This window comes from Micromys minutus (assembly GCF_963924665.1).
Source record: "Micromys minutus genome assembly, chromosome: 16".
In the NCBI taxonomy this organism is placed as follows: Eukaryota; Metazoa; Chordata; class Mammalia; order Rodentia; family Muridae; genus Micromys; species Micromys minutus.
In genome coordinates, this window is record NC_137985.1 from 50282791 (window position 1) to 50299308 (window position 16518).

At 36.6% G+C, this 16518-nt stretch overlaps 1 protein-coding gene across 1 annotated transcript in view; it reads left to right on the forward strand.

Annotated features, from left to right (window-relative positions):
• The window catches only part of MYO9A (myosin IXA), a 158315-nt gene that overhangs the window by 20134 nt on the left and 121663 nt on the right, over positions 1-16518 (forward strand). Inside the window, exons 2-3 of the mRNA XM_080929818.1 lie at positions 11305-12215; positions 14577-14671. Coding sequence (XP_080785944.1) covers positions 11376-12215; positions 14577-14671 — 935 coding nt within the window. The 5' untranslated portion in view covers positions 11305-11375. The remainder of the gene's footprint in view (positions 1-11304; positions 12216-14576; positions 14672-16518) is intronic.

Here is a 16518-nt window from a genome sequence, read left to right on the forward strand (position 1 = left end):
AAATGACTTTAAAAATAAAGTCATTCCATTTGAGTAACCAGTGGTTTTGTCTTTTTCTTGTTTCTGCATCACTTTCATGATTCCTTAGGTATATTAATATTATAGGCACTAAGAACACTAAGTGAAATTTCTAACTGCTGCTTCTTGGAAAAAGACATGTTAATTCAGTTAAAAGGGTTTTAAGCTAATGTATTTTTTTCTGACCTGGAATTTAATTATGGGTAGGCTACAACTATAGTTTGGATTTTAATTTATTTTGTGTAGATTCATTTTCCATGTTGTAACAAAATGTGCTATCTAAGTTGAGCTAGTTTCTCTGTATCTTTGCTTTATGTTATACCTCTGTTCTTTGCTTTTCAGTCCAGGACACTTACTTTGTCTTCCTCCTCTGCTCTTTGATTAGTACACAGTGATTTATGTTCCATCCAAGTACTAGCCTGGCCTGACTATGCTTAGCTTCCAAGGTCAGACAGTATGGAATCAGTTTAAGGCTACTGACTGACTGCTGCATTGCAAAGACTTTAGCTTGTGTTGGGGTAGCTTTGCTTCTGAATCTCCTGAATTTCAATCTGTCATGTCATTCTGAGGATTGATTGTTTGCCCTTTTGCTCATCTTGAGTTTAAGAGTTGAATTATACTCTTTGCTGTTTACTTAGAAAGCAGGTATTTCTGCTTGGAATTGAACCTGTTTAAGTTTTTGTTTTTTGTTTATATTTTTTGTTTTTGTATTCTAGCTGTCAGATGAGTTTTACAGTTTTGATTTTATAGTTTATTCAGCCCCCCCTTTTTATTATACTGAGAGATTTTGTTGTGACTTATATTCAGACTAGAATGAAAATTCTCAGTATTTCATTTTATTAGTTTCTTAATTTGTAAAGATTCAGAAGCTATTGTCATGCCCTTAATAACTGATAGATTTGCTGGAATAATGGGGTGGCTTAAGTATTCTGTTTTTTTTTTTTTTCTGATTTCCACAGAAAATGGTTGAAGCTATAGGAGTTTATGATTATTTTTTTTATTGTTATTGAAGTGCAATAATAATGCTTTGTCAAACCTCCCTTTTCATATTTTTTTCTCATGATAATTCAGCTTCTAAATAGTGATATGAAGGAAAGGTTTTTTTTTTTTTTTTGTAATTTTACGATTTACAGAGTATTACTGCAACTAGAAATTTGTATGCAAATAAGTTTTTGTTTATAGCTACTTTTATACTGTATAGGCAGACTGAGTAATTAGGATAGAGACCACATGATCAGCAAAAACATATTTACTGTATGAACTTTATACACACATATACACAAACTTAATGAATTTGAATTAGACTTTGATCAAATAACAGTGAATAGCATTTCAAGTTAATTAAGTGCTTCACATTACAGTTACTGCTTTTTAACCTATCTTCCCAAAAATTTCATGGAGTGTCTTTGAATTATTAAACTGTAATAATGAGTTCTCCCTCTCCCTCTCAGTGTTGTCGTTTCTTGTTTCTTTTGATTAGTACCCAGCTCAGTTCTACTTGTAAAAGTTGTCTAAATAGGGAAGGATTTCTGAATGTAAGGGCTTTGCTTTGAAATCATTGCCATGTCAAGCATTGCTAACTGACCAGTTCTATCTACACTTCCGTGCTCCTGTCAGTGAGTAGCTTTTCCTAATCTGTATTTTCTTTTAGTAGCTTAGTTTGTGCTTATAATCCTCCAAAAGAGTCTCATGATGAGTCCTGTAATTGTTATAGTCATGTACCATTCGTTCCTCCTGGCTTCAGATCAGTTCTGCAGAGGTTATCTACATTATCTACTCACTGTGTTTTAAGGTAGATTCTATTAGACATGAGTAAAAGGATATGTAGGCTCAGTGAACAAATTCACTACAACAGGATATATAAGATGTATTGGTTATAGTGCCAGATGTATTATTTATGATTTTTTTTGTTCATAGATACAGATAATCATGGTGATAGTTAATTGAGATAGTTGTGCTTTTTGACTTATTCTTGTTATAGGATCATATAAATGATTTTTAATTATCCTGGAAATGTATGGGTCTTGGTATAAGTTTTAGAGTCTTTAGTGCTAAAATGATTAATATAAAGTCATACTTGAGCTTTACCCACAACTGTCCCCCCACCCCAACTTTAATCTAGTATCATTCAAGCAATTAGAGTATCTTGGTTATCTGAGCATAGACATTGGTGTGTGTTTGTACATACATGTATGCAGTATCTTGGTTATCTGAGCATACACATTGGTGTGTTTGTACACACAGTGTGTGTGTGTGTGTGTGTATGTGTATTTGTACTTTTGTGTGGAGGCCAGAGATGTTTTCCTCAGTTGTTTTCCACCTAATTTTACTTAAAAGATTTATTTAGCTAAAACACTCTTACATATAAACCAAAATAAAAATATTTCTTATAGCCTGGCAGTGGTGGTGCACACCTTTAATCCCAGCACTCAGAGGCAGAGGCAGGTGGATCTCTTAATTTGAGGTCAGCCTGGTTTACATAGTGAATTCCAGGACAGCCAGAACACAGAGAAACCCTGTCTCAAAAAACAAAAAGGAACAAAACAAAACAATAAAAGATCCAGCTATTTATATTTTGTATGTGTGTGAGAATGATTTGCCTGTGTGAATGTCTGCATATTATTTGTGTGCTCAGTGCACATGAGGGTTATAACGCAGAGGGTGCTAGACTCCTAGAACTGGAGTTCTAGGCCCTTTCTATCCACCATATGGATGCTGGAGCTGAATCTCTGGAAGGGCATCCAGTGCTCTTAATTGCTGAGCCATCTTACCAGCCCCTCTACCTTATTTTTGAGACAGGGTTTTTCACAGAACTTGGAGACCACTATTTTAGTTATGCTGGTTGACTAACAAGGCTCAGGGATCCCCTTTTTCTTACCTTTCTAGTTGGGGGGGGAAACTATAGGTTTTTAAAATATTTGTCTGGGAATCCCAATTCAGATTTTTAGTTTGTAAGGAAAAACACTTAGAACAAGTCATCTTCTCAGTTCCCAACTGAATATTTTTTTTTAAAACTGGCTATCATTATTATCATTTTTAAAAATTAAAGTCTTATGCATATGACTATTTTGCCTGCATGTATGTCTGTGTACCATATACATTCTTGGGTAGCCTGCAGAAGGCAGAATTGTGGATCAGATACTGTACACAGCTGGAGTTACATGTGGTTGTGAGCTGCTCAGTTCTGGGACTTGAACCCTGGTCCCCATGGAAGAACAGTAAGTACTTAATTTGAGGCCATCTCTCTAGGCTCTGTTACAGCTGTGTGAATGGTTGTGCATGCCTGTAATCCTGTACTTGTGAAATGGGGGCAAGAGGATCAGAAATTCAGGACAGTCCATTTGAGATAGTCTGGGATACATGAAACTGCCTTAAAAAATAAACAAAATCAGAAAAACAAAAACAAACACAAAAACCAGAGATGCAGGGACTTTCATTTTATTTATTTTTAATTTTATTTATTTATTTTAAGTATGAATGTAGAAGAGACCATTAGATTTTGTAACAGATGGTTGTGAGCCACCATGTGGTTGCTGGGAATTGAACTCAGGACCTCTGGAAGAACAGCTAGTGCTCTTAACCACTGAGACATCTCTCCAGCCCCAGGACTTTTCTTTTACATTTATTTCTTTAAACATGTATGTGTGTGTGTGTGTGTGTGTGTGTGTGTGTGTGTGCACACTTGCATTCGGGTGCACATGCCCAGAGCTCAGAGGACAACTTAAAGGATCTTTCTACCATCTGGGTCTCATCTTGAGGCATCTTCTTGGTATCTTCTTTTGCATTTAGAAGGGAATCCCAGACTACAAAGTACTGTATAATGTGATCTTTTTGTGTGCCTGTCCTCATGTTTTACTATTCTTCTCCTTGGCTTGAACTACAGTGATTTCATTTTTCAAAAGTTCCAAATTTGTTCTTGATTGAGACATTTTGCCTTCTTTACTTCTTGTAGCTTGAAGTATCTCTCCCAGTTCATATAATTGCCTTGGAGAAACTACGGAATGCCTCTGATAAAGAAAAGAACATGCTTTGATCCACCTGGACTTGAGCTTTGTACAAGGAGATAAGGATTGATTTGCATTCTTCTGCATGCTGACTGCCAGTTGAACCAGCACCATTTGTTGAGGAGCCTGTCCCTTTTTCCATTGAATGTTTTTAGCTCCTTTGTCAAAGATCAAATGACCATAGGTGTGTGGGTTCATTTCTGGTTCTTCAATTCTATTCCATTGATCTACCTGCCTGTCTCTGTACCAATACCATGCAGTTTTTTATCACGATTGGTCTGTATGTAATACAGCTTGAGGTCAGGGATGGTGATTCCCCCAGAAGTTTTTTTATTGCTGAGAATGGTTTTTGCTATCCTGGGTTTTTTTTTTTCTATCATTCCATATGAATTTGCAAATTGCTCTTTCTAACTCTATGAAGAATTGAGTTAGAATTTTGATGGGGATTTCATTGAATCTGTAGAACTTATGGAGCTCAAAGAGAAGGAAGGCCAGAAAGTAGATGCCCCAGTCTTTCTTAGAAGGAAGAACAAAACATTCATGGGAGGAAATAAAGTGACAAATAGAGGAGCAGGGATAGGAGAAAAGATCATCTAGAGACTGCCTCACCTGGGGATATACCCCATATGTGCCCAATAAATGCAAGCACTATTGCTGATGCCAAGTAGTGCTTACTGGCAAGAACTTCATATGAATGCCTCCTCAGAGGCTCTGCCAGAGCCATACTGATACAGAGGAGGATGCTTGCAGCTAACCATCAGACTGAACTCAAGGAATCCAATGAAGGAGCTAGAGAAAGGACTGAATGTGCTGAAAGGGTCTACAATCCCATGGGAAGAACAGGGACTAAAACACCAACCAATGAGTTTGAATGGAAAGACCCATGGCCCGAGGTACATATGCAGCAGAGGATAGCATTTTCTGACATCGATGGGAGGAGAGGCCTTTGGTCCAGTGAAGGCTCATTTTCCCAGTGTAGGGGAATGCCAAAGTGCTGAGGTGGGAGAGGGAGCACCTTCATGGAGGCAATGGGAAGGGAGTGGCAAGAAATGGGATTGTGGAAAAGGGATAACATCTAAAATGTAAATGCAGAAAGTTTCCAATAAAAGAAAAAAAAAGTAAAAAAAAAAAAAAAAAAAAAAAAGAAGCGTGCTGGAGCTCTTTAGTATAGTGATAGGCAAACTGTTGCCCACAAGCCAAACCCTGATCTGATGGCGGCCTATTTACTATTTATCTTTTTCCTTACAGAAAAGGACTTTATGAGATTACTTTGTTAATTTCTTTCCTAGCTTTGTCTGTCACCTTATTCTCCATGCTTTCTTGTTGAGTCTTGGAATGTTGATGGTGTGACAGAATTGAGGGGAAATATATATATGCAGTTGAAGCAGTTGAAAGATCAGAAGAGCAAGTGATAAAAATGATAGTTGATACTTCTTCCAAAATAGACAAAGGTAGTTTGTTAGACAATCAGCTCATATGACTGAACACATCTCATAGTTATATATATTAAAAGTGCAAATGTGAGTCTATAACGTATATCTGTTAAATTGTTGAACTGATTAATAGTATACATATTTGAAAAGTCAGTCCCATTGTGGAAGTTGAAAGATGTCATTCCAAATAAGTGCTATAACATAATGAAGAATACATTTAGTACAACTTTAAAAATTTCATACTTGGGGGCTCGAGAGATGGCTCAGTAGTTAGGAGCACCGACTGCTCTTCCAGAGGTCCTGAGTTCAGTTCTCAGCAATCACATGGTGGCTCACAACCATCTGTAATGGTATCTGATGCCCTCTTCTGGTGTGTCTGAAGATAACTACACATTGTACTCATACACATAAAATAAATAATTCCTTAAAAAAAATTCCGTAGTCTTTCAGTCTATCTTAATACTGTTTCAAAGTCCAAAGTTTAAAATCTCTTCTCAGCAATCTCTTAACTGTAGTCCTTTATAAAAGCAACTCACATGCTTTCTTCATACAGTGACATAGATTGTGTAATATCATTCTAAAGCAGAGACATTGGGAATAGTGGGGAAGTACTCTGTTAAAGCAAGATGGAAACCCAGTGAAACAAACTCCAAATTCTGCAATTCTGTTGCTAAACTTCTCCTCAAGGTTACCTGAAACCCAGACATGCTTCTACCAAAATTCACTCAAAGGAACCAATTAATTTGTTGGGCTTCCTGAAAAAGCCTGGTGAAGGGTTACTTACAGGGGTGTGGGTACTCCTCCCCAAATTTGCCACACCTAAAAAGTCTTTACAGAGCAGGGAGGAAGGCTTTTCTGTAGCTGCCTAGATGGATCCCTTATTCTAGTCTGCCCTAAACTATTATGTACTCTTAACTCCTCCTTCAGGTCATGTGCAGCATTGCCAGGTGGTAGGGAGCAGCTGGATTCAGGAGAAAAAAATTCTCAGGCCTTACTTGATGCCTCTATGCCTGGGTGTGTACTGTTAGCTAGCTCAGCAAGGGGCACAGATGAATTCCTCCCGATGGCTATGACTTGTCTTGGAGGACAGTCATTCACAACATAAACTTCATGTCTGACGTCAGAGAGATGGCACTGCCTTTTTGGTTTTGCTGCTTGTCACAAAGTTCTCTCTCTTGGGTTGTTTCCGTGCCCTGTGTGCATCTCTCCATGACTCTGGTACCTTTGACATCTTGGAGTTTCTGATTTAATCCATGATTTTCACAGCTTCACACAACAGCCTCTCAGGGCCTCAGTTCAGGGTCTCCCCTAGCCATGTGCCTGGCATCAGTGACTTTCTTTAACCATGGAAGAAGATTCTACAACCCCTCTGTATTTCTGTTTCAAAAATAATATTTTATTTTTGTGCATATGAATGTTTTGTTTGCATGTATGTATGTGTGCAGTGTGCATGCCTGGTGCCTGCAGAGGCCAGAAAAGGGCATTGGATTTTCTAGAATTGGAGTTATAGATGGTTTTGAGCCACTGTGTGAGTGTTGGGTACTGAACCCAGGTTCTTTGCGGAAGCAACAAATGCTCTTAACAGCTGAGCCATCTTCTTTTGCTCTCACATATGTTTTGAGGTGTTAATACTCTCTTACCTTCTAATGGACATGCCAGACTTAATAACAAAAACCTCAAATAAAAACAATTCCAAGTTTAGATTGTGTATTAAGTTCTCTGATTAAAAAGTAAGTAAATGGTTAAGAACACTGGCTGGCTTATCTTCCTGAGGTCCTGAGTTCAATTCCCATCAACCACATGGTGTCTCACAACCATCTGTAATGGGAACAGTATGCTTCTGGTGTGTCTGAAGACAGTTGTTGTATACCCGCATACATAAAGTAAATAAATAAATCTTTTTAAAAAGTAAGTAAATCAGGGAAAGGGGTGATACAGATAGTGAAATGCACATTAAAGGATTATTTTGATTAAAAATTGGTTTTCTTTCTTTCTATAGGGCTATTTTAGAATAAGGGTAAGCTTTGTTTTAGGGATTTCTATTTGAGCAGAATCCACAGTGGGTGAAAGTTAAAGGACAGAACTGGGTGGCAGTCCTTGCTTTCCCATTGTCTGAGACAGCGTTTCTTGTTCACTCCTAAGTCTATTGCCAGCTGAGCTTTTGTTGATTGCTGTCTCCAACTCTCCTCTTGCCATAGGAGTGCTGGACTCCAAGTGAGTGTCAGTGTGTCTGCCTTTATGTGGGTCTGGAGGGTCGAAGGCAGGTTCCTTATGCTTGTATGCTAAGAGCTTTTCCACTCATTTCCCCACTTCTAATATTAGGTTTTGAACACCATTTTCCCATAATCATGAATCTAAAATAAGTTCAAAATGTTTAATAGCTCATTCCCCATATTTACAATAGTAGGCAAATCATTTGTATTTTCTTAAACAGTCTTACCTCAATAGTATAGTTTTTTTTTTCTTTAATATTTGTAAGGCTAGAATTAACTAGCCTGTGCTACTGTATCCTACCATATTCTAATTTTTTAAAAGTTGTATACACTTGCCTGGTTTATTTCTTCTGTTTATACTGTACAAAAATGTATGAATTGGCCTACTAACATATGCCAGTAAATATCTGTGATAGGAACTAGAGAAATGCTCATTTAAGCAGTTAAGAGCATTTATTGTTATTTTGGAGAATTCAGGTTTGATTTCTTAGCAGCCACATGACAGCTTCCAACTGTCTGTATTTCCAGTTCTAGAACTGACATCTAGAGGTTTCAGTCCCACATGGTAGTATATATACATACATGCAGGCGTAACCTCAAAAGTTCTTTTAAAAAATAAGATTCCTTGCTAGGAGGTGGTGGTGCATACTTTTAATCCCAGCACTCAAGTCAAAAACAGGTGGATCTGAGTTTGAGGCCAGCGTGGTCTACAGAATGAGTTTCATGACAGCCATTGCTACATGGAGAAGCCCTGTCTAAAATACACAGAGACAGACAGACAGACAGATATACACACCCCTATAATAAAAAATGTATAGAAAGTATGAGAAATATATAAAGAAAAAGATAAAAGGATAAAAAAGATTTTTTTTTCTTGATAGCAAATGCAATATAACAAATCTCTTGATTTTGGGGGCACAGACTTACTGTTGCATTAAAGTCAATTTTAATTTTTAAATAAAATTATAATTTAAGGAAATTGTATTCCCTATCTGCATGTTGCTCCTCCCCTAGCTTCTCGCTCTTCTAAGTCTGGTTAGAGGAACATCATAAGCCAGTTCTAAAACTGTTACTGATTGACCACAGCAACAGTCACCTTATTGTGTGTGTTAGTGTTGTGTGTCCCTGTCCCTTGTCTACCCCCCACCCGCTCCTGTGTGTGTGTTTGTGCGCGTGTGTGCATACACGTAGCCTTGGATATCTTTGATCTGTGATTCTTGTATTTCTACTCCCAAGGTTTTAAAAAGGTATTGCTTTATCACATGTGAATAATTAGTTAAATTTTCTTCCATTTGTATGCATACAAATAATTGTTGAACACTGATCTGAATTACTATAGTAAATCAATTAATTTATTTATTTACTTTATATAATTACTCGAATAAATTTCTATCTTTGCTTAAGCTTAGAATATATTTAGCATTGTACAGTTTTGTGAATTCTGTTGCTTTAAAGCAAAATGTATGATCTCATAAAAAGTATATTCCCATTATGTTTTAAGGAACAGTATTTACTGTCTGTTAAGAAAAATTCCTTTCAATTATAGTAGCAGTTTCCAAAACTAAATTATGTTTCTCAAAGTTTATTTTTTGCAAAGTGAAAATTAGTTTAATATATTTGCTTAAAGTTGTTTTACGACTTCTTTGAGAATTGTTATAATTTTTTTAAAACAGTAGTGACATTACATTAATAAACCATTTGAAATAATTTAGTTACCTTCAAATGCTGCTTTGAAGTTTATTTCACTTACTGTGAATTCATTAGTTTCTGGAACAAAAAGCACCTTAATGGAAGACTGACTTTATCTAAGTTTCATGGTGAAGGAGGCATGGCAGCTGAGAATCTGTTAATAGTGATGAGAGCTTCTAGTACACATGTTAATATCCGGAAGCAGAGGTTTTGGCCAGAAGAGGTTCCTGCCAATGTTACCCACCAGTGATCCACCACCTAACGATTCCACATTCTTTCCAAACAGTGCTGCTGCCTGTGAGCAAGTGAGTGAACCACATGAGCCTGTGGTGGATGTTTCCCATTCAAATTTGTAATTCTAACTCTCACCCCCTTAGGCTCTTAGCTAGCTATCTCATGATGCAAAATACATTTGAATTCATCCTCAGTCAAGTTTTTAGAATACAGATACATCCAGATTATTTGCCAGAACATAATTTGAGTGGTCTCTAGTCCAGTTTCCTACAGTTCTTTTTCCTCTCTGAAACCATGTTTGCACTTCCATTAAAAACAGGAAACAATATTATATATAATTTATAGAAACTTATTCAGGTAATAAACATGTTCAACCTAATACCAACCTCAAGATGGTGGTTTTGTTCCAAACTTGTTGCATTTGAGCCATGGATATATGGCTACCTTTTATTTAACTATTTAGAGGCCCTCTAGGATAAAAGTAGAAATAATTTTTGGTCAGAGGTCTTTGCAAAGTATGTGGTAGCACAAAATTAAGGTAACAGAATTTTTTATGTTTTAGAAAAGAGTATATTAGGGACTAGAGAAATTGCTCAGTGGTCAAGAGTACTTGCTGTCCTGCCAGAGGAACCCAGTTAATTTTCATTACCCAGACTGGTAGTACACAGCTGTTTATGATTCGGTGTTCAAGGGATTCAGTGCTGTCTTCTGAATCCCAGAGGCAGGAGAACCAGGAGCTCAGGGTATCCTTATTAATATACACAGTGATTTCAAGGCTAATTTGGCTGTATGAGATCATGTTTCCAGCAGAATTTTTTAAAAAGCTCCCCCCTTTTATGTTAAAGGATGAAATAAGTAAAACCAGAAAGAATATTCTTGTAGTGCGTGCGTGCGTGCGTGCGTGTTTGTAGGTGAGGACAGAGGTCCAGTTGATGGGAGTCTTCCTTGTCTTTCTCTACCTTATTTTCCATACAGGGTCTGTCAGAACCTGAGCTCACTGATTTGGTTAGAAAGGGTGGAGTCAAGTTGATAATAGTAGATCCAGTAGCATTGAAGGACAGAGTAGGGTTAGAATAAAATTTGTAATAAAATTTGTAATTGTTTGATCTTGTCAACTTGGCTCAACAAGTTAAGGCTATGGTCTTTGAGTCGATCCTGTTAAATCCCCTCTTTTTCTTGACCATGAGGAAGGGAGCAGAGGCCCAAGAATTCACTGAAAATGTTTAAACAGTAGGCTTCTGATTGTTTTCTTTAAAACCTTAATTTCTATTTTCCCCTTCATCTTCTGTTTTAGTGAGTTTCACAAAACATTTGTTTCATTGTGTTACTGTTGAATAGTAAAATAGTGCCACATATTTTTGCATATTGATGTTTCTAAAAAGTATCCTGACATGGACAATAAAACTTAATGTTATATGGTTTCAATGAGACTATTTTCAATACTTATTATGTTCCCTGCCCCTTGGAAAGAAGATCTCAGTAACTCTGGCTGACCACAAAGTTACCAGATACTCAAGGATAGATTAGAACTCTTTAATTGTATTGCCTCTCTACGTGTGCCACCATATTTGGCTTAATACTTGTTCTTATACAGTGAGTTATGGGTTTATGTTCAGAAGGCTGCAGTCAATGTGGTTGTTAAGGTTTTCATTTTTGGATACAGAAAACAATATTCAATGTGACTGCTCATGGTTTCTATCTTTTGTGTTTCAGTTCTTTTGCCAAGAAAATGGTTCGCCCAGTCCTGAACACATACTGTCCTTTCTGATGGGACAAGATCCAATATGAATGTAAGTGATGGAGGAAGACGACGCTTTGAGGATAATGAACACACATTGCGAATATATCCTGGGACAATTTCAGAAGGAACAATTTACTGTCCAATTCCTGCCAGAAAAAACTCCACAGCAGCTGAGGTGATTGACTCCCTTATAAACAGACTTCACCTAGACAAGACAAAATGCTACGTTTTAGCAGAGGTAAAAGAATTTGGTGGAGAAGAATGGATTCTCAATCCAACCGATTGTCCAGTTCAGCGAATGATGTTGTGGCCCCGAATGGCTTTGGAAAATCGCTTGAGTGGAGAGGATTACCGCTTTCTTCTGAGAGAAAAAAACCTTGATGGATCAATTCATTATGGTAGCCTCCAGTCATGGCTACGGGTAACCGAAGAACGACGCAGGATGATGGAGCGGGGCTTTCTTCCACAGCCTCAGCAGAAAGACTTTGATGATTTATGTAGCTTGCCTGATTTGAACGAGAAAACTCTCTTAGAAAACCTAAGGAATCGCTTTAAGCATGAAAAAATTTATACTTATGTTGGCAGTATTCTAATAGCTATTAACCCATTCAAATTTCTTCCTATTTATAACCCCAAATATGTCAAAATGTATGATAACCACCAGTTGGGAAAACTTGAGCCCCACATATATGCTGTGGCAGATGCAGCTTATCATGCTATGCTTCAGCGCAAAAAGAATCAGTGTATTGTGATTTCAGGAGAGAGTGGTTCTGGGAAGACTCAAAGCACAAACTTTCTTATTCACCACCTTACTGCCCTCAGTCAGAAAGGATTTGCCAGTGGAGTAGAACAGATTATTCTTGGAGCTGGACCAGTACTTGAGGTAAGGTATATATAGAAATAATTTTTTCTTTCTTGCCACCCACCCCCAAATCAGACTGGCCCTGAACTTACAGAGATCCACATATCTCTGCCTCCTTAGTGCTGGGATTAAAGTCATGTGCCACCATACTCAACTAGAAATAATTTTCTTAAATTTAAAAGATTGGTAAATCTGAGAATGCAATGAAATTACTAGAATAGACATAATTTTTAGAGACCAAGGGAAGCTCAAAGTAGCAAAAAAACAAAACAAAACAAAACAAAACATGGCGGGTATAATACTAATGATTTATTTTTATAGGATTCTTATAGGAGTTAGGATTGTAGCTCAGTGATAAGAGCAGTATTTGATTTGTGCAAGCCATGGATTCTAATACCAGCACTATCAAAAGAAAACTAAAAAGAGTTTCTTTTGAGTCACTGGAATAGTAGCCTATCTCTTTACAAAGAAGCAGGGCATAATTCTATTTGTATTTGGCTCGACAAAGAAGATGAAAGCTAGAATTTAATATAATGTGATACTTCTGGTAATAACATTTCTCCAGGAAGAGTGATTATTAGTTTGTAACTCCTCTTTGGTTGTTTCATGACTTATACTGTACTATTTTTTACATGGGATTATATAATTCTCCATTTTTTTTGTCGTTATTATTGAATGGGAACGTTTAAAGATACCCACACATATTAATGCTCTCAGGTTTTCCTTTGAAGTTTTGTATGCTCATTGAAGCAGTCTTTTCACCCTTAATCTGATATCAACTTCATTTTCTCTTTTATTTTCAGCTGTCATAAAGCTTCAGATTCAAACACAAGTCTGAGCTCTTTCCTGAGTATATACATATTCCTTGACATTTGCAAACATCTTGCATGCACATGGCTTTCTACATGTATAGCAATCTTTAATACCCTTAAAATTTTTTATATTGTTATTTTATGTATACGAATGAGTGTTTTGTCTGCATGCATGTTTACTTGTGGCCAGAAGAGGGAATTGAATCTCCAGGAGCTGAAGTTCTCAGTGGATATTAGCCTCATTAGAATTGAATCCTGGTTCTTTCAAAGAATAATCAGTGCTTTTAACTGCCAAGTCACCTTTCCAGCCCCTCTTTCATGTCTTTCAAGCCCATATTATACATGTAATTATGAGGTTTCCTCAACCCCTACTTTATTATTACCACTTTAGGTATTTTCAGTGCTTAAACAATTGCCTCTGATTGTTTTATAGAAACAAACATGGTGGTAATGGGTATGGAGAGGCTGTTTTCCGTGAGTGATCAGTAAGTCAGTTTAGATAAAGACAACCTTTAGAAATGAGATTTTTCCTGGGAAATGGTAGACAGGTTAGATCGTGATGACCAGAGCTGTGAAAGAATTTTAGCCTTATTTTAGTGGTATCAGCATTGCTTGCCAGTATCCCCTTACTTGGTATACACTTTGGGTCATGGTACAGAGAACATATAGTTGTTTTATCATCTGTACAGTAAATGGCTTTGTTTTAAATAGATAATTATATTGTCTTAATAGAATTTCATTTATGTACTTATGTATGTACTTATGTTCATTTATGTAGAATGATCAGTTTATATATAATTATTTCTTAGCCTTTTCAGCTTTGCAAAATGCTTTAGTATAAACTTAAGAAATGTGTTAGGAACAAAAACCATGTTTTTGTTTGTTTGTTTGTTGTTTTTGTTTTTCTAGACAGGGTTTGGTTTCTCTGTGTAGCCTTGGTTGACCTGGAACAATCTGTAGATCAGGCTGGCCTCAAACTCAACAGAAATCCATCTGTGTGTGCTTCCTGAGGGCTGGGATTAAAGACATGGGATTGGCAAAGAAATATATTTTCACATTATTAATTTTGTGTATGTATGAGTGTGTTATATGCACATGTGTATGTGGGTGGAGGTACTCGTAGATGTAGAAGTAGAAACGAGACAGCACATTGTTCTGGACTGTCAACTGTCTCTCATCATTCCTTGGAGGTAGGTCTCTCACTAAATCTGCAACTAGTTGAATGGCCAGCAAGTCTCGACCTTTGTCCTCTCTGTCTGCTTACTGTGTTGGCATTACAGGTGTGCATCTTTACACTGGACTTTTTACAGGAGTGTTATAATCTGAATTCACATCACACTTGCACAGCAAGTGCTCTTAAGAGCTGAGCTTTTTTTCTTCAGTCCTGTATAGTAAATTTTAAAGATTGAGATTCATTTTCCTGACTTAGAATAAGGTGAAAATCAATGGGTTTTGTTCAACTTTCCATTCTTCTATTCGAGCTCACATGTGCCTTACTGCGTTTTCATTAGTCTGAAGACTAAAGAATGCTTAAAAATTATTTTTAAATAAAAACAACTTATTTTTACAGGCCTTTGGAAATGCAAAGACAGCTCATAATAACAATTCAAGTCGTTTTGGCAAGTTTATTCAAGTAAACTACCAAGAAACAGGCACTGTACTTGGGTAAGTACTGCTATTTAGAAGCACACACACATGCACACATGCTTGGTACGTATACATGTACATATATTAAAATCTATTTTATTTTCAGTTTATGTATATGCCACATAAATTCAGTGTCCTTGGAGGATAGAAGGGTCATCAGATCCCTTGGAACTGGTGTAACAGATGGTTGTTAGCTGCCTTGTGAGAGCTAGGAATTTTACCCAGATTTTTTGAAAGGGCAGCCAGTGCTCTTAATTGCTGAGTTATTTCTCCAGATCCTGGAGCATATTTGTATTTTAGTTATTACTAGTTTCATAAGCTATGAATTATGACATTGGTATCTGCATAAAATTTTTTTGGTGGACTCAAACTGAGAAAGTTCTAAGACTAATTATAATTCTTAACATATTTATACTTGTTAACTGTTAACAGTTATAAATTTTCAAAAATTTATTTTAAGTTAGAAATGACTTTTTAATTATTTTATTTCTGAAGATATTCACACTTTTCTACATATCCAAATTAGTATTCTCCCAATCAAGGGATTTTCATTTTCTGTGAGTCATCTGATTGTTCTAGCAATGTTCTAGAGTATTCTTTAGACTAGTTTTAGATTCATAGTTGAAGGAAATCCTATGCATAGCTTCCTTTGTTATAAATATCTTGTGTTGTGCTCTGTTTGTTAAAGTTGATGAACAGTGTCCTTGCTGCATTTTTATTAATTGTGAAATCCATAACTTGTATTAAAGTGTGCTCATTTGGTTTTACATTCTTTGGCTTTTAGAAGTGCAGAGATGCTATTTATAGTTTCCGTTTTAGTATGGGCAACATAATTTTACTGTGTTAAAAATCTTTTGTGTTTGGCTTATTCTGCCTTGTTACTGTCCTGGTCTTGGTAACAAGTGATCTTTTGATCTTTTCCTATCTCCATACCATTTTTTTTCAAAATGTAGAGATAGAATCATATTGTATGCAGCCTTTTCAGGTTGGATTCTTTAAGGTAACTGTGTACTAAAGGAGTTTCTATAGCTGTTACTTTTCTTGGTTTAACATTTAATTTTGTGATAATTTTAGAGATGATTACATCTTTGTACTTTTTAGAAGTACTTTTTTGTATATTTGAGTTTATTGTTAAGTATTTTATTGAGTGTGGTTTTTCTCTTGCATTATGGTTTCTTACTGCTTATTGTTTGTGTGGGTGAATCTATTGATTATTATAGTTTTACATCTAGTGTTTTGATATATTGTTTGTACTTTACTGTTTGTCTTGATTGTTCAAGGAATATTATACTTGTAAAAAGAAAAGTAGCTCACTTGGGCCTGGCCTTTGGGTTATATCCCAGTCCCATTCTTGGCCTTAGCTCTCTGTCTCTGGTTCTGCCGAGAATAGGAACAAACTGCTCTAAGCTCCCACTCTGAGCTAAGCCATTCTGCCATGATGGGCTGTCTCCTGAACCATGAGCTAAAATGAAATCTTTCTTTCATAGGTTTTTTTTCTGTTTGGTATCTGCCTCAGCAATGAGAAAATGTAACTAACACAGCCAGCTTTTCAGTGCTATGACAAAATACCAGAGAGAAAAGAGGAAAGATTTTATTTAGGTTCATACTTGCAGAAGTATAAGTCCATGGCTGTGTTGTTTGTGGTTCTGAGGCAGGCAAGAGTATCATTGCTGGGATTGTGGGATAGACCATATGGTGATAATCACATTGTGCCTAGAAAGCAAGCAAAGGAGAGAAAGGTAGAGGAAGATGCCAGTATTCCCTACAAGGGCACACTTTAATTACCTAATTTTCTTCCACCAAGGCTCTCTCCTTCTTACTAGTAGTATAGGCTGCTGGTTCAGTCTTTAGCCTATGGGCCTTTG